This window comes from Thermobia domestica, chromosome 6 (genome assembly GCF_964235325.1).
Source record: "Thermobia domestica chromosome 6, izTheDome1.hap1.1, whole genome shotgun sequence".
Lineage (NCBI taxonomy): Eukaryota > Metazoa > Arthropoda > Insecta > Zygentoma > Lepismatidae > Thermobia > Thermobia domestica.
The window spans coordinates 178,878,824-178,902,800 of NC_137459.1; the positions used below are offsets into that span (position 1 = coordinate 178,878,824).

Sequence of the window (23,977 nt, forward strand, 5' to 3'; positions counted from 1 at the left end):
ACTTTTAAATCAGATCTGACAACAGTGCTTCCGAATCATCATATTTGTCTGGTTGTAGTTAATCGGGTTTGAGAAGCGAGTTCCAGACCCTGGTGGTCCCGGTAAAAAGTCGTGACCTTCATGACTTAGGACGCGTTCCGACACTGGATACTGCATTTATCTTAAGTGAGGAAGCTTTGTAAACGATGGTAGTAGAGTAGAGTAGAGGTAAGCAATTTAGGAACTTAAGAGCAGCTGTAAGAAATCAGGTTGAAGTTGTCGACAAATTAAAGTAGAATAAGGATTAGAAATTCATGCTTCCTCTCACAGAAAGTACTTAATATTCGAGACTAATATCGATAGAATTACTCACAGTATTCCAAGAACACAAAAACTGTTAATTACCTGACTGAGCACAATGAACTGTGTGTGTTCAAAAATAAATTATTAATGACATTTTTTTTAGATACAAACTAGACGGTTGAAAATTAGAGTACATGAAACTCCATATTAATACAGCGAGAAAATTACATAAACACCCAACGTAATTATAGTTATATCAAGACATGTAAGACATAATGATATTTTGCCCTATAAAGGAACTCTCATAAGTGTGTAGTTTCCTGATTGGAAAACATTTGGTTAGGATACACAGGTGTAGATCTAGAAGAAGACAAAATGCAATTGCAAACAAACAGACTTTAGGCAGTGGTTCCCAACCCCTCTCATGTCCATGACGCACCCCCTCTCAATTGTCTATCCGTAGGTGTTCTTCCATGAAAAAAAATTTTTTCGATTAATTTTACACCCCTTCAAACATATTTATATAGATTTTACCCCCCCCCCAATATTTCAATGACGCAGTTTGCGTCATAGCCCCCCTTTGTGGGCACCCCTGCTTTAGGGAAATACGATAGGTCAGTCTGAATTGAATTGGTTTTGCACATGTTAGTGTTATTTTAATTTTGCAGCGATGAATCCTTGTTTTACACTCTACAGTGAGTGGCAGAAAAAAAAAAAAAACTTAAGACCTTGAACGTACGAACTTTTAGTAACGCATACAGGATATTTAAAAGTCATGGTACATGATTAGTACTAATATTTCAGGAGGAGATAACCTCTCATACCAACTATCCGAAAAAGAACAAATTAATGCAAGCATACAGAGCATTCAAATTATTATTGATAATTATATAAACATTAACTTATTTTCTATGCGATACATTTTTTTTTTTTTTTTTTACTTTGACGTGTTTCATTGCCCGTATTTTTTCAATAGTTGTTGTTTGTTCCTGGAGATTGCGTTTCTAGCAGCAAGTAGCTAATATGGTAAAATTTCAGCTTGATGCTAGTATGTTGCAAATACATATATCTGACTTGCAATTTGAGAAACACTTATTTAATGTTAGAATTATGAGCAAAAATAAGGCGTTACATAATGTTTCAAATAAATATATTCCCAATTCCCTAATAATAAGAAAAAGTACCTCTTTGTACGCTAGTAAGTTATAGTAGACGATTGTAGGAAGCACTCTTAGCTCGATATATTGATTAGTTATACCTAGTTTGCGTGTGAGATATAACTTGTGCGACGTTTCCGCCTTACCCTCACTGCTGTATTCACTGTATCTATAGTTCATTTCAAAGTTTATATTATGCACATACTACTGAAGGAAGAATGTGGACAGAGTTTAATAGTTATTCAATGTAAAGCAGCGATAAGTCAAGCTTGAAATAAAAAATACATAATAATAATAATAATAATAATAATAATAATAAAACAAGTATTGTATGTTTGGGTGCGAATTTGTTGAATGATTGTTTTTAAACAGGCTGCTAATACAGCTATGAATTAAGGTAGAGAAACTTAGTTCTTACCTATTTAAAGTATAATATATAATACAGCCACGGATCCGGCATATGATCAACGGAGGAACTAAACCATAGTTTCCCGCTTCATCCAGTGTAAAGAAAGTAGAATTGAAGCTCATTTTATCCAGTATATATCGGAGGGTCAGGTGGGGCCTATAGCCCCTATGGTCCTCTCCCTGGATCCGCTCGTGTATCGTGAATCCGCTCGTATATAATGTGTGTGTGTTTCTATCTCTGAGCCCATGGACATCATCTTGCTCTCAACGCATGGAGATGATGCATGCCACTTGTCACTACGTATATCCATGTGTAAGAAGCAGGGGCGGACCTAGGACCGACTTCTGGGGGGGGGGCGGGGGGTTGTCATACTGCTACTTTTAAGGGCTCCAAACCTTGGGATGGGTTTTATTTATATATATAAAATAAGAAAGTTTCCTGTTCTGGGGGAGGGCGATTGCCCTGATCGCCCCCCTGGATCCGCCCCTGGTAATTAGTTACACATCAATATTTGTCTACTTACATACAAATATTTTAATGCAGTTGCATATGGGCGATTATTCGCAGAGAATTTAAAAAACGCATCAGTTGCATCGAGTCGCTTCAGCGGATAGAAGAGGAAAGATTTTAAAAGAGGACATTCAGGTGTATAACTTGAGTGTATTCGGTTGGAAGTTGAAGAAACCACACTTCAGACATATCCCGCTTTATGCTGAGTCGTTTTGACGTATTATTAGCATCATACTAAAGGCCTGACTACTGTAGGAAACATACGTTGGTCGAACTCTTAAGTATGCCACTAATCACGCATCAGAATGACTCGGCGTAAGGCCCATCATTACTTGCAAGTCATTTCTTATTTTTGGATAAAATTGTGACGACGACTGACAACTACGGAACCTGCACAGACACTAGAAAATGCAGTAAATGATTTCTAAAATATTACCGAAAACTAAAAGAATACTATTAAAAGGAGAGAGAGAGAAACTGAAACTTTGGTTAGCAAGACATATTTTGTGTATTTGAGAGATACGTTGCGAGTGTGGACTATATATGCAGCACGTACTAAAAGACAAGAAGTTCTGCATTTCCAGAAGTGTTTTATAATGACGTTGATGTATGATGAGAATAGCTTTAGATAAAGAAATAGTTTTCATTGTCAATTTACGGGCAGTGTAAACTTTGTAGAATATAAAAATACTTGAAACGGATATGCGTTTTTTTTTTCGCTTGTATTTAGAAATTTGAACAAAAGTTACCAAATAAATTTTAAAAATAAACTTCTGATCTGAATAATTTCCAGTTTGTGCGTATAATAGAGCATTTGTGATGCGTTTCTCATACTCTCTCTCTCTATATACGTAATATTAATCAAAATTTACTTTCTTCAACTTCATAAATGATGGGCAATTTGTATTGTGTGTATAAAGCTTATTTTTACACATCAGTTTCAATTATTTTTGAGGTGAAAGAGGCATTTTAGAGAAATGCCAAATTTCTCACTTTCTTGCGTGTATAGCCCTGTCGACACTGGATGAGTAAATACAACCAACCGCCAATTAAGAAAAAACGTAGTCTGAAAAAAGCACTCCTAGTCTGCGTTAAACACATTTAGTACATTGTGTTATACAGTGACCAGCTAGATAATTATGATCACCTACTTAATATCTGATGTATCGACCTTTGTTCGCAGAGCAGCAGCAATACGGGGTAGCATGAAACCAACGAGACTTTGCTAGGTTGCTGGAGGCATGGTGCACCATATATGCACAAGTCCTTTAAATTAATTGAGAGATTTCGATGAGCTCCGATCTGACGTTCAAAAGTTGGCCAATTGAATTAATATCGAGAGAATTTGGTGGCCATTGCAGCAAATCAAAATCACCACTGTGCTCCTCGAATTACTGTAGCAAAATGTTGACCCTGTAAGAAGGAGCGTTGTCCTGCTTAAATACGCAATTTTAGACTAGAAATATGGTCGTCATGAATCGATGTACGTGAACAGCAGGGACCTACTGTAGCAAGTAGCTATCACGGTGCCCTCCACATGCACTATCGGGCTCGTAAGAGGGCAATGCAAAGGTTCCCTTAATCATAATGGAACCATCACAGCCATGTCAAACTACTGTGCATGTTGGAAGCAGCTGTTCCTCCGAAAAACGACAAATTCTGATCTGGCCATTGATGTGAAGACAGCATCGTGATTCATTGTGTCATGTCAATGACTATACGCACGTTATTCCAATCATTATCGATGATGCCGTGCAGTTAGGGTTGGTACAGATGTGTAATGTCGGCTGCTGAGGCTCATATCTAACAGTGTATGGTGAACAACGTACTCACCTTTGTCCATTGTTAAAGTATGCTGTTAATTGTGTCACAGTTTGCACCCTATCTCATTTCACCAGAGTCTACGACGTCGTACATCTTAAAAGTGGTCTGGTGTCTCAGCATCTTGTGTTTTGGTTCTGGTTTCACTGTTATTATTCCATATTTGAAGTACACAAGCCAACGCAGCTCGCGAACACTCGACAAGTCGCTTGGTTTCCGATATGCTCGTTCCCAACTGTCTGGTAATCATGGTCTGACCTCTATTAAGATCTATCACTGGACTACTTCATTCTGCGCACAAGCGTCACACTAGCTGATTAAGTGAGATCGCTGTTACCGTCTGATGAGCGGGTTTGCTGTGTTCCATGCCTCTTACATCAGCCAACCACTTAATTCAAAAAGTACCGGGTAGTCAAAGTGATCTGGGTGGTCACTGCGTGTTTCCTAAAGGCTATAAATAAATGGCATATATATATATAATATTTGACCATTGAAGTGAGGTTTACACTTACGAAACAATCACCTGGAGCCAAAATGGCGAGTGTGCTGGATGGTCGAGGACAGTGAGCTATTCTTTTTGGGATAACAAAAGTTTGCAGTGGAATCAGTTGCCGAAGATGATTAATTATATTCTCGCAGGAATAATTCGCTGGACAAAACACGTTATTTATGTACATAGAAGTTGTTGTCGATGGTGTGGCCTTTTGGAACTTTTTTTGTGTGTGTGTGTGTGTGAATGACGCTTTTGGTATTGAGAAATGGTAATTAACAAAGAATTGATCTGTAATTGCCTTAATTACCTTCGATGGTCTGGTTTCCCTACACTGGTGCAGCTGACGTCTGTTATTCGAAAAAATGGTTGCACTTGAAATACCATGTTACATTCCAGGTAAGAATGGATATGAGCATATCTTTCCAGGAATCCGTTGTTACGACGAACTCTTTGCAACTTAACATTGCTTCTTGTACTCAACATTTAGATTGTGTGGTACAAACGGTCACAGTGATTCATTTGCCCCAAATCTCCATGGATAATACTCATAATGGTATTCTTGTTGATGTCGAGGATACTACTGATTTTCCGGAGTCTCAGATTATTGTTGTTAGCAAGAAGGTATGTAAGAGTCACCTCTATATGTGTTTGGACATCATGTCGTAGAATCGTTCTTCAAACACTCGCAGTTCTCATAAAAGCTTTTCTAGATTTAAGCAATGCTTGGATGATGTATGCGTTGTGTAGGAAGCCATGAGTTTCCGTGTCTACTTGTCCCAATTTTAAACAAAATTTGATTGTAGCTCGCTCCTCTATGCTGGAAAATCGACTGATTCACTGCACAGATTGTAATACTTAAGCTCCATTCGATGCTGATGAAACTTGCTCATCATTCGACAGATATACGGGAACTTGATTGCTCCATCGTATATGATATTCAACGAACAATATATAAGGGACAGTAACATATTTTCCAGTTGGTGTAGTAAACTGTTCATGTTCGTCTAGAAAATATTTTATGATGGTTTCTCCTCTGGTCATCTTCCTGCTTTCTAATCCGGTTTATTCCTTTGATTTTATTATTAACTATACAACCCATACGGCAAAGTTTAGTTTTGGTCAGTGGCTGATTTGTTTCGTAAGATTATTTTTTTCTGCATAGAGATATGTGAGAAACAGTAATATCGGCGAGATTCACATGTGGAATAATGAGCTTGTGGTCTAATACAATAACAACTCCCAGTCAAATCATTGTACTGTACCAAATAGAGTTGTTTCCTATCAAATCAGTGGCATATGAAAGGGATCTAACACAAAATTAAGTATGTCAAAACTCCGTTCATTAGTGAAAATGCATTAAGTGTAATGATATTATTCGAAAAGTGTCACAAAAATACAGGTTCTGTGAGATAATGTATCTTGAGACTGTTCGTTACTAATCAAAGCTGTGCTGCTAGAATGAAGGTACTCTCTGTTACATTGATTTCTCCTAATGCGTTTGGGCAAGCCCGTGGAAAAGTCGTTGTTGGCCTTTTTCAATATAAATCTTGCGAACTTTAATAACGTGTTCCTAAATACAAAAGCTAGTATCCCGCGTGAGTCATTCTCTTAATAAGATGGTAAAATCTACTCCGAAAAGGGTCCAGTATATTCGTCTATGTAAAATATACGACGTTCAAAGTAATATAATAGGGTGGTACAGAAATTTGTCACAATATTTTGGGAATATATTCCTCACATCAAAATTAAAAAAAATCAAATGGACCTGTGGTCCGAAGTCCATAGTTTCGTAGTTACAGTGTGTCGAAAATGTAAAAAATGTACTTTAATAGCCCATAGTTCCACTACTATAGGACTGACAGTAGTTGGGTCAAGACATCATTGAGGAACTAGTATGTGAACTATCCGAATATAAATTTTTCAAGATCTTCGATACTAGCACAATCATTTTTAGAGAGGCTGTGAAGGAGTACTTGATCCACCTGCCTCTTTAAAAATTGGTGTGCAAGTACTGGAGCATTCTTTAACATGGTTATTTGAATAGTTCACACACCAGTTCCCCAGTGATGTCTTGACCCGACTACGATAGGTCCCATAGTAGTGGAGCTTTTTATTTCACGTTTGCGATACCCTATAACTCCGAAACTATCCACTTTTGAGCACACGTTCATACTTTTCCGTTGATATGAGGAATCTGTTACCAAAATATTGATACATTCTTGTAACGCCCTATATATATATATAATTTGACAAAATGTGCAGGTTTTGCTTGAGGCAAGGAAAACAATGATATTTGCTTTGTGAAACAACTTTGAAAAATACTTCATTCGTTTTACTTTTTTTGATTGTTTGTTTGTTTGTTTGCAGTCATGGTATTATATGCTGTGCTGTGTTGAAACTCTTGATTTAGGATTTAGATTTCTGAGCTTTTAGCATCTAAGGCCATTTGGGCCTTCAGAATTTGGGGTATGACGTCTCTCGGCGAGCACACAATCCGGGGAAAGGGAAGGAGAAAGGATTGGGGAAGGAAGGAAGCGGCCTGGGACCTATAAATTAGGTACCACCCCTAATGATGTGAATAAGGAAAACCCAGGAAACCCTCATTCAGAATAGCTTGGCCTGAAAAAGCGTGTTACAATTTTTTCGACCGGGAATCGAACCCGGGATCGCTCGCACCAAAGGCGAGAGCGTTAGCGACTACGCTACACGGGGCCACTTGAAACTCTTGAGAAACATCCCCATATCGTTTGTGCTAGCTAGGAGTTGGCGAAACTATTGCAGGCTGAATATATATATATATATATATATATATATATATATATATATATATATATATGTATGTATATATATGTATGTATACATAGAGAGAGAGAGTGTGTGTGTGTGTCTAACGTAAGCAGAAAAGTACTCATTTTCCTTTCTCTGAAACTGAATTGAATATGAGTCACACAAAGTAAATGTGATTGACACAGGATAAGTGATATTTGGACGTACGAAATTGTTATATGTTTAAAAATAAATCATATAAAACGAACAAGGTCTCAGTCGGAAACTAGCTTTCATATATGGACCACCACTTGTGAGAGGTAACGATGTAATTTCGACATCCTGAGAAATAGTTCAGACAACATATTGATTGGTTCACCGTTAAATCCGTAGCATGTTCTAGTTTAGGCACGGGTCCTTCATTGCACAAGTGAGCATTCTGCCGCTGAAGAATAAAATTACTTTACCTAAAAAAATAACAATAAATACTATTGGACATTTATAAGGATTCGGAGCTGTACCCACTTGCCGAAATTTTCAAGTTTACACTGCAACAAGTGACAGTTCAATTGATAGAGTATTTGCAATAGTCTTTGTTGTGTTTGAAATTCGTTAGACTCATTTCCTCAGTCTTTGTAGTAAGGTATATTATATAAGGTGTTCTAAAGATCATTCAGAACACCTAGGAGGTGAATCTACTCATAGACACAAAAAAAGCAGTAAAACATCTCGAATCGCTTTGTTTTAAAAACAAGCTCCTGAAAGCATAAGAAAATGGACTCCGGAGGTGAATATCTCCAAAACTATTAGCCAGATATCATGTCTTAGAGTTGTGATCTGCTCAATTCAAAAATGCAAGATTCAAAATAGTTTAGTGGCGGCGCAAAACATTCTCGCAGAGGAAGTGTGGGGTTCCCGCACATTAAGTTGGGAAAGGGGGGTCCGAGTCATGACGTACGGAACGACGTTCCATCAAGCAACAAGAATACGTTAAGATATTATCGATATCATGAACAAAGTAAATGTGATGAAGAATGTTTAGTGTGTTGTACGTCGCTGCATAAATAAAACAGGGGGATACGTATAGTGGATACAATTGTGTTCAATAAAATTTTCAATTTAATGACCCACAAATATGTCATCCAGACTAAAAGAAACACACGTTAATAATAATCAATGATTTTGGTATAATTGCGGGATTTAGGATGTGGAAGGAAATGGAAGTATCTCCAGAAAGAAAATACGTGCGCGACATTCTCCCAACACATACTTTGCTTCAGATCGAAAGGGGACTCCTTACATTCAAGGTAAACTCTTTATCACTGAGTCACTATGTATCCCTTTCCCCTTCCTCTCCCATAGCGGACAGAAGATTGTTGACAGCATATGAGAAGTGAAGGCATACGAAAGCAACAACACTGGTTATGTAATAAAAAATTGAAAAGGGCAGATAAAAATCTCGAAAACCGTGGGTAATGAACTTTCAAGACGGATAATGACAAAGAGGACAACACAAGAGAAGTGCGGTAAGAGGCTGCCCTCAAAGGAACACAACATAGACTGAAATGTTCAAAGATCAGACGTGTAGAATGAGTCCAACCTCTGCACCGCCGTGGCTGTAGATCACTGGCCGATTTTCTTGAGTTAATGCAACGGAAATAAAACATCCCGCCTAGAAATATCCAATGGGTAAGTAATATGTAACATGGGGATACAGAGGTTGAATAATCCTATGCACTGAGTGAATCAAACGTGTCATGTGTCATGAATTTGCTTACGTGACCAGTGAAGAAAGCGATGTTTACAACCTTCGCATCCTCTTCCAATTGTAGATAACGGCTCAAGGAGTAGCGGAAGGAATGAGTGTCGCGCTTTTTTTTTAACCACTGTACATAAGACAGGGGAAGTAAAGAAGGTACAGTCCGCAGCAAAAAAAGAAAAAGAAGAAAAAACTGCAACATGAGCATGTAAGTTTATTAGTTAAACTACGCCTAACAGCGCAAGGAATCAACATAACGTCTAAGTGGCATGAATAACGCCAGGAGAAACGTCGGCGTCCTCCCCTGCACACTTATTTTGGAGCAAGACTTCGTCGTTTCACAAACTTACATAGTCATGTTGCAGGGTATTTGTTGCGACTTGTACAATCCGCGGCAAAAAACCTGCAACATGAGCATATAAGTTTATTGTGAAATGACGAAGTCTTTTGCTCCAAAATAAGTGTGCACGGGAGGAGGCCGAGGTTTATCCTGGCGTGATTCGTTCCACTTAGACGTTATGCTCATTCCCTGTGCTGTTAGGCGTAGTTTCACAAACTTACATCCTCACGTTGCATGTTTTTTTTGCCGCGGATTGTACATACGTCATATATTAAGGGTGTTTTTCAGTGTAGTTCACTAACACTAGCAAAGTATACTGGGCAAGGTGTATGCCAGTATGTAGGTGCTATTGGAACTTTCTGTCTGAAGATCATGTGTTCGCAGCAGGTGCTTCTAGCAGTGGTGTAGTTTAATAGGGTCGAAATGAAATATTTCAGTTTAACGTTCCGTTTTTGTACCCTTCAGGCTAAGGGAGACAATGATTAAGGCAAATTAATGACGATGGAAGAATTGGTGGAATGAGAAAATGGAAGGAAACGGAAGTACCCCGAGAAAAACCACGGACACAATGTTGTCCACCACAAACTAACTTGACCGGGGATCGAACCAGGGAGCCTTGGAACCAGAGGTAAACACTCGACCACTGAGCCACCGTGCCCCCTTTAGTAGAGTTGAAGAACGTTAATGTGTTACCACGACGTACAAATAGTACCGCTTCTAATGTCCTCATTAAACAAACAGTAATCAGTCAATCAGTTAACGATATACAATGGGTATTGTTTCAACCAATTTTTGAGAAAATGATAGTTGACTAGTGATTCCCTGCTAACTGTGGTAGTGTTGCACATCTCTGGGTACTCTCTTGTAGAATACGCATATTTACAGTAGACGGAATTGTAGACAACAACACGTCGGAGCTGGCAGGCATACACCTTGTATAAAGAGCCAGGAGGTAATAGCTGGGAAATGAGGCGCCTGTATAGTAAAAGTTTCTTGAATCGGAAATTATCAACACCCACATCGATTCAATAACCTGATATTTATCTTTGAGAGACAAGATGTGTTTTACCAATTGACTAGAACATGGTCGACATCGTACGTACAATACACACAGATCAGCTTGGGGACGTACTTGCTTCGATAGCACCACGTTCTTATATCAGTACACATACAATAAGCAGATGAATAAACACCATTTTAATGTGTGGTGCGTTCTCAATTAGTAAGATATACTTTTGCTCAAGGTGTTTATAACAAGGAGGTATTCAGTATTTATAACAGGAAAAATATCTTCACCGTCAAATATTTTGCCAATAGTTTCTACCCCCAAAAAAAAGTCGATATATTGGACTTCCCAACTCAGATATGTCGCCCTACGATGCAGTATTTACGCAGACATACATACACTGCTCAAAAAAGGGGGGATTAGCTGAAATATCATATTAAGACTTTAAGATATTGTATGGATAAGCTTGTGTTTGATTCATATATATCATACAAGAAGGAATGCTTTAAGATACACTAGAAAAATGGGGCACATACTGGTGTTGGGGCACGGAAAACCTTGTTTACATGGCTCATGAAACAAGACGGTTATATGTGCATCTTTCGAACTGCTCACAAACAGGCAAGTCAGAAACACTGATTGTTCCTTAACATGGCATATGATCACCTCGAACAGCCAACACAGCCTCGCACCTGCGTGGCATGGATTCAATCAGATTATCGGTGGGTTCTTGGGGAATGTTGTGCCACTCATCCGGAAGAGCGATTTCCAGCTCTGGAATGGTTGTTGGAGGTACTGTCCTAGGGCAGTTCTTCTACCAAACATATCCCAGACATGTTCAATTGGATTGAGATTCGGAGAGGATGCTGGACACTTCATCCAAGCGATACCCTCAGCTTCCAGCATCTCATCCACTAACCGAGCTCTATGAGGACGAGCATTGTCATCCATGAAAAGGAACGAATCACCAATGGCACCAGCATAAGAAAGAACAAGATGTTGCAGGATCTCATTCCTGTACCTGAGAGCCGTCAAAGTGCCATTTCGTATGATGTGGAGCTCTGTACGCCCACCAATGCTGGTTCCTGTCCACACCATCAGCCCACCATCATGATACTGGGATCTTTCTCGCACAAACATGGGATTGTGTCGTGTTCCACACTCTCTCCAGATGAAAACACGTCGATTATCAGGCTCCACACTGAATCGAGACTCGTCAGAGAACAAAACATTGCCCCATTCATTGCGTCCCCACCCACGATGTTTCTCCGCCCACACTCTTCGATCAACATGGTCTCGTGCAGTTAATGGGACACACCATAGGCTTACGTGTTTAGAGGCTACCTTCTTGAAGGCGGTTGCGGACCATTTGAGTTTATATTGTGCGTCCTGTTGCTGTTCCGACGGCTCACTGGAGCAGAGTTGCATTCTAACGCTCAGTGGTGGCTCAGTGGTAGAGCGTTCACCTCTGGTGTTTGGGGTCCCGGGTTCGATCCCAGCCCCCGCCAAGTGAACTTTGTGGTGAACAAACACCGTGCTCGTGGGTTTTCTCGGGGTTCTCCCGTTTCCTCCCACTTTCTTCATTCCATTATTTCACTCATCTCTCATCATCACCGTCTCCTTTAGCCTAACCGGCATAACCGTGGGACGTAAAACTCAAAGATTTCATTTCATTTTTCACCATCCACTCTGACCCACCATGCCCCACTCTGGTGCATTATAGACATCATCTTCTGAACAGTAGTGAATTTCCCTTTTACTTTCAGGGTTTTCATTGTATTTTTTTATTTCTTTCTATTTACTTACCTGAGATGAGTGTGTCTAAGTGAAGAAAGAAATTAAGGCACTTTTGGATATTGATACTTGTAATAATAGCAATAAAACTTATTGTTTGTCTTTCGAGACAGTCTAATTTTACACTTTTTTCCCTTTATGTTGGCCTACTTTATCTTGAAGACTATTAAATTTCATCCTATTTTCGCTGAAAATAATATGTAATTCATCAAAGAAATAATTATATATGATAATTGAAATTCATCGTAATATGGCCCATGACAAACTACTATTTTGTATCGTAAAGATCAGATCCCCCGGTATTGTAACAGAGCGGTGTTTGAGTAATTCACAGTAGAAATTCAAACTCTGAATAGTGATATTTCACAACCTTGTCTTACTACAAGTGGATAGTCAGTGGATAAGAGGGCGTGGCTCATAGTGATGAGCAAATGCAAGACCAAGACCCAGGTGATTTTGGTCTTGCTTGCAAGAGTCTTGCAAGTTTTGCCTTTAAGAAATCTTACACTTTTCATAGATAATTTTTTCTCTGGATGTAAGGGATAATGCATTCTATAACGCGAGAATAGTAACGGTAATGCAATATAGTTTTACCTTCGTGTAAGGGTGATGATTATGTACAGCATAGGCGATGACCTTTAGTTTTTTTTTCTTTCAATGGGTGCCGACGCTTCACTACTTAGAAGATAAATCACAACGCTTCGTAATCTTTTTTTATATTTTTAACAGATCCAATACCCCACTGGGTCCCACTGGCTACCTCTGAGACTCATGAAAGAAAATCAAGACAACACAGGTTACATACCATAAAGTACAAATTATTATTACACACTAAAGGCGACAGATTTTTTTTCTTTTCAAGCACGATTATCTAATCCTTGTGTTGAACAAACTTCCAATTAAAGATTGAAATTTTGTTTTACTGATTCTAATATGCCCACTTTCGAAACGAGATGGAGAAAAAAAGGAGATAGCTGGGCTGAACGGAAAACGAATGAGAAGGTGTTGGAGTTAGTAGCAGTAGGGGAGAAAAATTTTTTTAAAAAATACAGATAATGAAGAGGCGGAAGAGGAACTGTTTGGGACATTGGCTGAGGAGGAACTGTATTATGAAGGCCATGCTAGAAGGTATGGTGAAAGGAATGAGAAGGAGGGGTCGAAGGAGACTGAGGTTGAAGGAAGATAGTAAAAGAGAAAATTGCTACATCAAGACGAAGAGACTGAGGACCCACCGTACATTGAAACTTCTCAGTTGCAGCAAGTGACCTGCCAATAATGGCAGTATAGCTATGGTGATGATGATAATGATAATGTGTTTAGCAATATTGTCCAAAAACATAGAGGAAAAATAAAATAATAATGATTATAATCAAACCTTAATATTTTAGAATAATTTGAGTGAAAACTGAAAACGACTCAACTGTCTGTCTTGTGTGTAAACTCAATTTATATAAATACTTTTTACCTATATTAGAAATACAAATTAACGGTATCAAACGCCAAGTTATTTGAAATAACTGTACAAAATCACTCTTGCTTGTTAATATGTATTTTTTATTGTTATATAATATTACTTCGCACAATCCTCGATGTCCCGTATACCTCAGGAGTGTAAAAGTTATATTGATAAACGATTATTCAACGTAAAAGCATCCGCCCATGAAATAAGACTTGCTGTCACATGCACTAAGTTTTTGTCAATGTCACGAAATGTTATTTCGATGTTAATTTTATGAGTACAAATTAAAAATTTCCAACGGATGCTTGAGCCTCGCTGCCAAGGCCATACCCATGTAGGCGGCATCTATGGTGTACTTAATTACCGGTGTTCAATACTACATTTCTCTTTAGTTTTGGAAGAACATCACTACTAATATGTTTTGAAATGAAATATCTAATTCAGCGTCCCACGATTATGCACCGAGGCTAAGGTAGACGGTGATGATGAGAAATTAATGAAATGGTGGAATGAAGAAAGTAGGAGGAAACGGGAAAACATCAACAAAACCCACGTACAGGTGTTTGTCCACCGAAAAAGCTCACATGGCGTAAGACGGGATCGAATAAGGGAAACCATGCACCAGGGGTGAACGCTCTACCACAGCCACCGCGGCCACAATATGTTTAATTTTACTATTCGGTTATCCGCTTCTTATGGACACAATTTTCGTGTGGTTTCCGAAAATCCAATCATGAGCCTTCGTAAATGAATCAAATGGTTATCAAAGTAAATCAGACATTGAAGTTATTATACCTTGTAATAATTTATAGAATTATGCTCCCGATCGTCTCGTGAACAACCGTTTCAGAAAGCAACATACTGTACCTATATGCTACAGAGGCAGATGAACTCTGGGACGGGTTGCATAAACTACTGGGAACACATTCACTCCAGCGGGATGTTTACCGAACGAGAAAATTCAAGTGAAAGATATAGTGATTCCCCCTTTTTTCTTTCTTTTTTTTTTACATTCTATAAAAATAATTCAAGTAGTACTGGTATTTGTGCAAGACTCTTGCACAAGAGTCTCGCTCTTGGTGGTATGGTCTTGGTCTTGCATTGGGATTTTTGGTCTTCTCGTCTTGGTCTTGCATGCAAGACTGTTGCATAAACTGCAAGACCAAGACTCTTTCGCTCATTACTAGTGGATCACGATGGGTTTTGGTAGTTGACGGGTCAGAGTAGGTCGTGGTGGGTCGTGGATCAGAGTGAGTCACGGTAGGTGGTGGGTCATATGTCAAGTTTTCATTTACTGACGTCATATCTGCCCCCGTGTATCCACGTACAACGCCTTGAACATTCTTCACCATCTTCTTTTGTTCAAGATACCAATATTCTGCCAACGGATTTTCGTTACTTGATGGAAGTTGGTTTCACACGTCATGAATCAGACCCAATTTTTCCTTAAGAATGTTCGGGAATCCTTTACCTCAGGGGCGTCATTTAGGGGGGGCAGGGAGGGGCATTTGCCCCCCCCCCCCGGGTTTGAGTTGTATATAGATTTTATCAATAGAATAGTAGTAAATCAGTGAAAAACGCGAAATTTTACTTATATCAAGGGGTCTTGCCCCCCCCAAGCAAAATTGAAATGACGCTCCTGTTTTACCTTTGAGGAGGATTCCTTGCACCACCACTAAAATACTTTGAATCCACCAGATTACAAATCTAAGACGATAGCATTCTGCCTCAGCTCAATGGCTAGTAGTTTTAGAGATATTAACTTCCAAAGTTAATTTTCCTCTGTTTTTGGCAACCTGAAACTCTGAAACTAAGCGATTTCTACGAAATTTTTACTAGATGTTCTCTTGTTTCTATAAGTATATTTACTCCCTAAATATTGTAAAAGATCTTTGAATACATCCTGTATATTATTTTCTAGTTCTGAGTTTCCTATGCACTTTGTTTCAGTATAGCTGTAAAATATAGGATGTAATCATTTTCGACAAAATGCCTGGTCAAATATAAACAATGCTATGCTTCGTGTACCATGATGATTTGGAACAATACAATTAAAAAAAAACATATACAGGGTGGTTACAATTAGTGTAACTATGCACGGCGGTAGAACGCGGGCTGTAAACAATGTATTATATTGAAATTTGATAAATATGCTATTTGAGACCTGCGGAAGAGTTACGCTGGAAAAGATATTAGTTTCACTTTCCGCCTCCAGGGGAAATGCATGACTGTGCAGGTAATACGCACGTGGAAATGGTCCTGAATGTATAATAGACAAGATGATAATGTATCCGTTTGACACTGGACGTCTCGTCCTGTATAATCTTTCTGCTGATAAATTGCTAAACCCAAATCATGGAATCAAAGGGTAAGATTTTGGAAATATGCACTGAAAATTTTATATGCGTAATCGAGATGAAACAATTTATGTATCTTATGTTTTGGGCCCCACATCCCGTCTCTACATCCTTTTCTCGCGATACAAGGTTAAAACATAAAACTGTAGTTCAAGGAGTTAAAGCTAGCTCATCATTCTTCCTGCAGCTGTTTGTGCAAAGTGTGAGTCATATACTCGCTTAAGTGGGGCTTATCACGAGTAGTCCAAAGTATAAGAACAGAAACGCCTACGGTTTAACCCGTAAGTACTACGCGGAGTCTGTCGGACTCCGCGTTCGCCGTAAATTCCCGTTCTACCGCCTCTCTAAATTGTCGCTTCCTTTACCTTCTTGGTTATATTGAGTGTATATGCGAAAATTAACAACGTGTCAGTAGTTTTTTTTCCGCAATTTCCGACAGATTCTGCGTAGTAGTAATGCGTCAAAAAAACATGCGTAGTACTTCAGGGTTAAGTATGTCTATATTGAGTGTCACACATCTTGATTAGGCTATGTGAGACTGAATCAACTAGTAAAATGTAACATTCATTGTGTTTCCTAATGAATTAATGGTGCAAATAAATAAAAGTCTAACCTTCAGGCTATGGCGCTTTTAGAAATTATCTATTAAAGGTACTTCACTAATCCTTGGACAGTTTAAAACAGTAATATACTGTTTAGACAGTAATGATTTTCAATGTTTCACAAAAATAAGTGGACGGAAAGATAGATAGAAACATAATTAGATAAATGTTATTATTCTGTTGTAACTCTGTGGATAGATATTATTTTTAAGTATGATCCTTTCTGTATCTCTATCTTCGGTTTGAAGTCACAAAGCGTAGATCAGAAGGTTATTAGAGAGCCAGGAGAGAGAGAGAGAGAGAGAGAGAGAGAGAGAGAGAGAGAGAGAGAGAATATTTTATAAGTGAGGTAGAATAATTAGTAGTATCTCTTCACATCTAAATATTCTATGTCGTATAGTGTATCATCAAGACTCATGAACAATGCACACCAGTTACATGATAATAGTTCGATATATAAGAAGTATGTGTGTATATATAGCGAAAGCCGTGCTGAGTTGCATGCCATTGTACTAAATTTAGTACAACAGACGAATGTCTGTGCAATTCAAATTACTTTAAAATTGTTAATGCCTTTCAAAGTATATTAAAAACAATTCCGAAAACGTTGATCTTTTTTTTTTCACAAAATTTGCTTTCGCGAACTTTTTTTTAAATAAAAAGAACTTCTATTTACGCTAGAATTCTAAACAGAATATAGAACGTAGGAGTGCATGGGTTGCATACTGAATGACTCAAACCTTGAAAAAAAAATAAGAAGAAAAGTAATGAAATACTGGAAGATTTCGTTCGGTTGCGTGTTGGCTGTAACCATCTTTTTAAGAGTGAAAAAAGTATTTAGTACTCCTAACACTAATAAATGAAACTGGGAAAAAGTAATCGGATATATCTAATAAAATAGAATATATTCATTATTCTTTATTCTTCATAGAAATTTAGTATCCGTTTTCAGCACCGAGGATTTCTGAGACGTGAACCTACAACTCAAGGTGAGATCCTAACCAGCGAAACGCGTTTTCTTTTTTTAATGCATCAGGTACAAAACTCAGAAGATCGCCAAAGGTACGTCCGCTAGCCACCAGACCACCGGGGGGGGCTCATTTTCAACGAACTTAAAAAGTTCGTTACTGAATTCTCTGTGTGTCTTTATGTCTGTCCGTCTGTCTGTTATTTGCATTTTTTTTTTTCAATTTTGAACCCTGTATTCGACAGAACATCAAAAACTATCAGAGAAAGTGATTAAATTTTTCGCGTCACTCTTACCGTTCCCGAGATATTGGTCAAAAAATGGCCGACTTCCAGAGATTTAAGGAGCCATAGCTCGGGAACCATAAGTTGTAGAGATGATATTGATGTTGATCAATACCTAAGAGGAGGATGAACATGTTGGTACCAAATAGTAACCGGTAGTCACTGATTAGCTGCCTACTGGCCACAGTTTCCCAGATATTGGCCAAAAAATTCGAATTTCTAGATACTTCAGCAGCCATAGCTCGAGAACTGTTAAGTCATAGAGATATGATATTTTGTTTTTTTTTTTTTTTTTTTTTTTTTTTGCGAGAAAGAAAAGAAGGTGCGGATAAAAAGATTTACTTTTACATCTAGAAACAATGACAATTATCCTTCCCGCTTCATCTCTCCATCCTTTTTAAGTTCGTTCTGGCAATGCTCTTGGAGCATTCTCAACTGATTCCTTATGAATTTGGTCTGAAGTACTTGAGTCAAAATTGTTGAAGCTCTTAAGATTCATCTAGTGTTCGCCATGAGACCAAATGGGACTAGAAATTACGTTTTATTGTCTCCTACATTTTGAAGAAGGTCTCCATTCTTGAATAAGTTTACCCTGTCTTGATTATTAGAAAGTTTTTCTCATATCGACTTATTTTGTAAATTTATGTAAAAAGTTTTGCCTCATTGTTTTCTTACTTTCGTCTATAAGTTATCAAAATCTTTCCTTCTCACAACAGGTCCACGAAGGATGTGATACATCATCATTTAAGTCATGTCTATTATTGGAGTAAATTGTGCAATGATTTGTCTGTATTTAAGCATTGTAAATGATCTTCATTGTGTTGATGCAGTCACTTTAACATTTAAAAATACTATGAATCATGCGACACTGAAACAGTGTTTTCGATTTAATACTTGTGTGAAACATGTTGCTCACGAGACTCGAGAAATTATCTCATCTCGAATATGCGAAGAAAGGGTCACGGTGGCCCAGTGGTAGAGCGCTTATCTCTGGTGTGTGGTGTCCCTGATAAAATCCGCGGCCAAGTAAGTTCGCAATGGGCATTATCATCTGTGGTTTTCTCAGGAGTTCCTGTTTTCTTACACATTCCCATTTCAATTTTTTCAATCGTTATTCACTTGCCTTAATCATCCGTCTCCCTTAGTCTAACGGGCATAATCGTCGGTTATTAAAGTGAATTATTTAATTTAATTTCTGGTGCGTGGGGTTCCTGGTTCGATGACAGGCCAAGTAAGTTTGTGGTAGACACTATCATGTATGTCCGTTTTTTCTCGAGATAGACATGTTTCTCTCCCACATGATCATTTTATCAGTTATTCCATCGTCATGCACTTGCCTCAATAGTCCGTCTCCCTTAGCCTAAAAAGCATAATCATGGGACGTTAAACTGGAATACTCCGTTATTTTTAATTTCGTTTTATTTCTAATACATGCAAATATACTTCTGGCCTCGTGGACAACACTAGATAGCAAAAAGCAACGAAAGAAAGAATGTAAACTACCTGATGAAGCCCACTGGGAAAGTATTGAGGATTGTAAAAGAAATGAAAATGAAATGAAATTTTGAGTTTTACAGATTGTAAAAGAATTAATGTAACTAGTTAGATTGCAGTTCATGGGACGTGTTAAAATATGTAGTTGGAGAAACATTGCAAATATTTCAGTAGACGAAGAGGTGCAGTAAAGCACTTAACTCATTGGTCAAGATTGGGCCGCGGTGGCTCGGTGGTAGAGCATTTACCTGTGGTGCACGGGATTCTTTTTCTATCCCAGCTCGCGCTAATTAAACTTTGTGGTGGACAAACACCGTGTGTGTGTGTGTTTCTCGGAGTTCTCCCGTTTCCTCCCATTTTCTTCATTCCACCATTTCTCGGAGTTCTCAACACCTTGCATCCTTTAGCCTAGCCGCTTTAATCGTGGAACATAAAACTTAGATTGCATTCCTTTGGTCAAGATTAAGAGGCTAGCATATAGTGGTGCCCATGGGACGATATATTGTTAATCTCGTCTCGAAAACTAGACGAGAGTCGAGACCAGAAGTGCTTTCTCAAATTCGAGACAAGACTAGAATTGTTTCTTGAGTCTTATGGGCAACAAAAGTTTACACAGGTTTTAGATGTCGAATACTGTTTCTGTTACATTACTCGTAATATAAACACTATAAATTGATTCGTTCAATTCGAAAACTTCTCTTGTCGTGTGTGTGTGTGTGTGTGTGTGTGTGTGTGTGTGTGTGTGTGTGTGTGTGTGTGTGTGTGTGTGTGTGTGTGTGTTACTTTCCATTATTTATGATTTGTTAATACATAGCTTCAGTTAATATAACCTACTTATGTGTTCTGGTATTTATTCTGCATTGCATAAAATTTATCTGGATTATTTTTAGGTGTAGAGATTTAGACGCTAGAAAAAAGACAACTTAATTTTCCGGTAGTTTTTTTTTTTTAAGTGGAGATGAGACATTTTGCGTAACACAGTTGATAAGAGTATTTATCAATGTTTAAAGATGTACAAGTCATTACACAAAATATTCCAAAAATAAATATTGTTTAGCTGCTGCTAGCCCTTCATGGACCCCTTGCGACGCGAAAGGATACTGATAATTTCTGAATGAAATTAAGAAAATCAGGACATAAATCTTATACATAAATGTACAAAAATCGAGAGGAGGAAAGCTTTACTAGAATTAGTATAAGACGAGAAATAATTATTCGGGACGAGAGAGAGAGAGAGAGAGAGAGAGAGAGAGAGAGAGAGAGAAGGAAAACTTTTACGAGATAGACGTGAAAACTTTGTTTCTCGTCTCGTCTTGTCTCATGGGCAGCAAATACTATTAGGGGACGCTGTGGATGACAGCTCAATTTGCTTTCTATGACCTCAATGATAGTGAGATCGTTTAATATATGTAAGTAGGAACAATCAAGGAAAAATATAGGGTTTGATAAGACAACTTTTCTTATGTGTGTCTATTATCTTCTTCAACATATTCAGTTTTTACTTATAAAAAAAATCATCGTAGTTTAATTTGCAGAAGTAACATCTATTTCAAGATATTGGGCACAATTTTTATTATGTTTTGAGAACTGTTGTTACTTATAGTGGAGTTTAACTTCATTTTTACTTTTTATAATGTTTATCGTGAAGGTAATAAAGAGTATCACTAATGTCGATGCAGCAAAGTGATATAGTGCATAAAAATGCCATTAGAGAAGCAGTTCATCTCTTTGTGGCATTGCGTAGTTTTCTTGTATAGCGTGCTACTATACAACGGAGTGGTCAGCTTCACTAGGAGCACTCATTGTAATATTAATTAAACATTCGCATGTCATAAGAAGACTGTTGATGAGGTATATATATATTACACAAGATGTTTATTGTAAACGTAGAAGACATGTGAAACAATGTTCAACTTAATTGAAGGTAACTTGTATTTATTTGCTTGATCTGAAAAACGGACATTCTGAATAGCTTAAAGAAAGAAAATAATGAAACAGACAAGGCCTTTAAAATATAACAAAATTTCGTAAATGGAATCTTAGTAGGTTTCTTTGACATAATGTAAAATAATAATAATAATAATAATAATAATAATAATAATAATAATAATAATAATAATAATAATAATAATAATAATGCCGTTGAAGCAGTTGCTGTGTGTGCGTTTGTGTCCGGTGTCTCGGCTTCAGTTCTCGATAAGGTCCAGAGATAGCCTTAGCTGAGGATCGTTACGTCATCGAGTTAATACTTAAATTTATCAGAAAACTTCAGTCTACAAACAAAAAATGGCGATGGAACTGTTTGGTACACTATACACCCAGTAAGAACGTGTTTAACCTGACATAATATTTAATACTTTTTAAGTTCCAGAAGGAGTAAATGCATCCTTCGTATTCAGAAATTAAATATGCATCTGTGAGCTTAACATAATAAGCTAACAAGATGTACTCAGTATGCCATTTCCTAATTAATTTTTTGTCAACTCCGTGTCTGTGGTACTACTGGGCTCAACACTTTATTTATAAATGTGTTAACGTTTAGCACGAGCCCTTGACTTCTGACGTTTTAAAATTGCTTGACTCATCAATGTCCATCTCTTGAAATAATCATTGAGAGCTAGTCATACACATGGAGAGAAAACTCATCATGTACGTATTTTGGAATGTTGGAAGAATAACGATCAATAGCAACTTGATGTTTTACTCTGCAATTTAAACTTAACGTTCTGTACTATATCTACGCCAATGAACCAAAACATGCTTCGAACAGTTGTTTTGATATTTGATAGTATGTGTATGTGTATGTGTGACTGGCACATGAATCCCAGGTATGTTGGTTGACAGTTAATGATTAACTTAAAAATCTCAATTGAAACTTACTATTATGCGTAACTGGTAGAGACTTTTAAGCGAAGCATCGTGCTTGCCCAGCAACATTGGATTGAGAATTGGGATATTAGAGATCTGGGCATAGCACCAAACCGATACGAACGGAAGAAACCATGCCGTTCCGAATGATGTGAAAAAGTGCGGGCGGGTTGACTGGCTGGCTAGCGGGTCGGGGCGGACCAACTGGTAGCCTAGACGCACAAGCAGTCAGCGCGACGGCACGAGCCACACGATAGCGCTAGTGTGAGCGGAGTGAAGAGGAGGGGAAGATAATTGGTGGGGGAAATCAGGGTGTAGCTCTGACGCGCGATGCTCCCGGGCTTAGTTGCAGCACGGCTTCAGAGGTGAAGGGGTATATGCCTCGACTTTCTTACCGAGGCGAGCAGGGAGACCAACTGCTCTAACATCAAGCACTTGATCAGTGAGTCGCGTCTGCAGTGCGTTACCTCAGCAACGTCCCGCGGTGCTCGCGTCATCTCGGTGCTTCAGCGGGAAAACTGACTGGTCCGCAAAGACCAGCACAACTCAAGAGACGTTCTAGGTAGGCTTTTACAGTGTAGGGGAGATTTTTCGTCGATGTGCATCGTTGTGCGCTATGTGTGTAGTTGACGTTATGGTGTATGTTTTTACACATCGTATCGAAGAAAAGTGGGCAGTGATGTCATATATGAAATGCCAGTAAAAATATTTTTTTTTCTTTAGGACTGGCATCACAGTTTTCGATTAGTGGTTTGGTTTCCAGTGCGCATTAATGTAATGATCTGATCACCAAGAGTTCTAAATTTTGTGTGATAGCGTAGTCAAAACAGTGAGTTTCCAAAATAAAATGAAACATGAGAGGTAAATCTAAAGAAGAGAGAGATGCTGAACGTTTCATCTTATATTGTGGCACAGAGTGAATTCGTGATCCAATCTAAACGAAGGCTCGGATTGTGGTCCACTTATGTATGGAACATCTCAGTATGTAAAAGAAGCACACACAGAATATTTAAATGGGAAACTGAAGACAATTGTGCTTTACGGTACTTCGGTCCAGGTGTGTTAGAATTTATTAGCTAAGGTGGAAATAATTCAAACGTGCAATAAGGGGAAAGTGAAAGCCAAGTATTTGGCTATTTTCCTTTTTCATCGTTTGCGACACTTTAGTTTAATAGCGCACACTTCTTAACGTCAAGACTTCGTAAAAGATAATAATAATAAGGCTGAACTTGATAAGACGACATAGAAGACTGGAAGATTTTTGCCACTGATTTAACACTATGCTTTCTCGATTTCATCGCTTATGCATTCTACTTTATTCTTCCGTTTCAGTAGCTGAATCTAACATCAGGACCACAATCAGATAAGCGCACTAACCTCTTATAAAATCGGGACTTTGTTGCTTGTTCGATCTGTCCGTATTTATTTATTTATTTATTTACTTTACTTTACTACACGTTTGTTTGTTTATTTTCAGAGCAAATAGTGATTATAAACCAGGAACATGTTTTGTTTTGTGCGTGTATTCTACAGTTAATTTTAGCCTTCATTCCATTTTAGCATTTGTGTTACATGTTACTCATTTATGTAGCAATATGTATTGCATTAC

At 38.1% G+C, this 23,977-nt stretch overlaps 1 protein-coding gene across 11 annotated transcripts in view; it reads left to right on the forward strand.

Annotated features, from left to right (window-relative positions):
• The window catches only part of fne (ELAV like RNA binding protein found in neurons), a 259,257-nt gene that overhangs the window by 35,438 nt on the left and 199,842 nt on the right, over nt 1–23,977 (forward strand). For 2 of the 11 annotated variants that reach the window (XM_081762466.1, XM_081762472.1), the window contains exon 1: nt 22,955–23,425. The exons of 2 other annotated variants lie outside the window; for them this stretch is intronic. In XM_081762466.1, coding sequence (XP_081618592.1) covers nt 23,333–23,425 — 93 coding nt within the window. In that variant the 5' untranslated portion in view covers nt 22,955–23,332. Of the gene's footprint in view, nt 1–22,655; nt 22,931–22,954; nt 23,426–23,977 lie in introns of those variants that run through there. 7 more of the 11 variants (XM_081762469.1, XM_081762467.1, XM_081762476.1 and 4 more) reach the window with 6 other exon arrangements.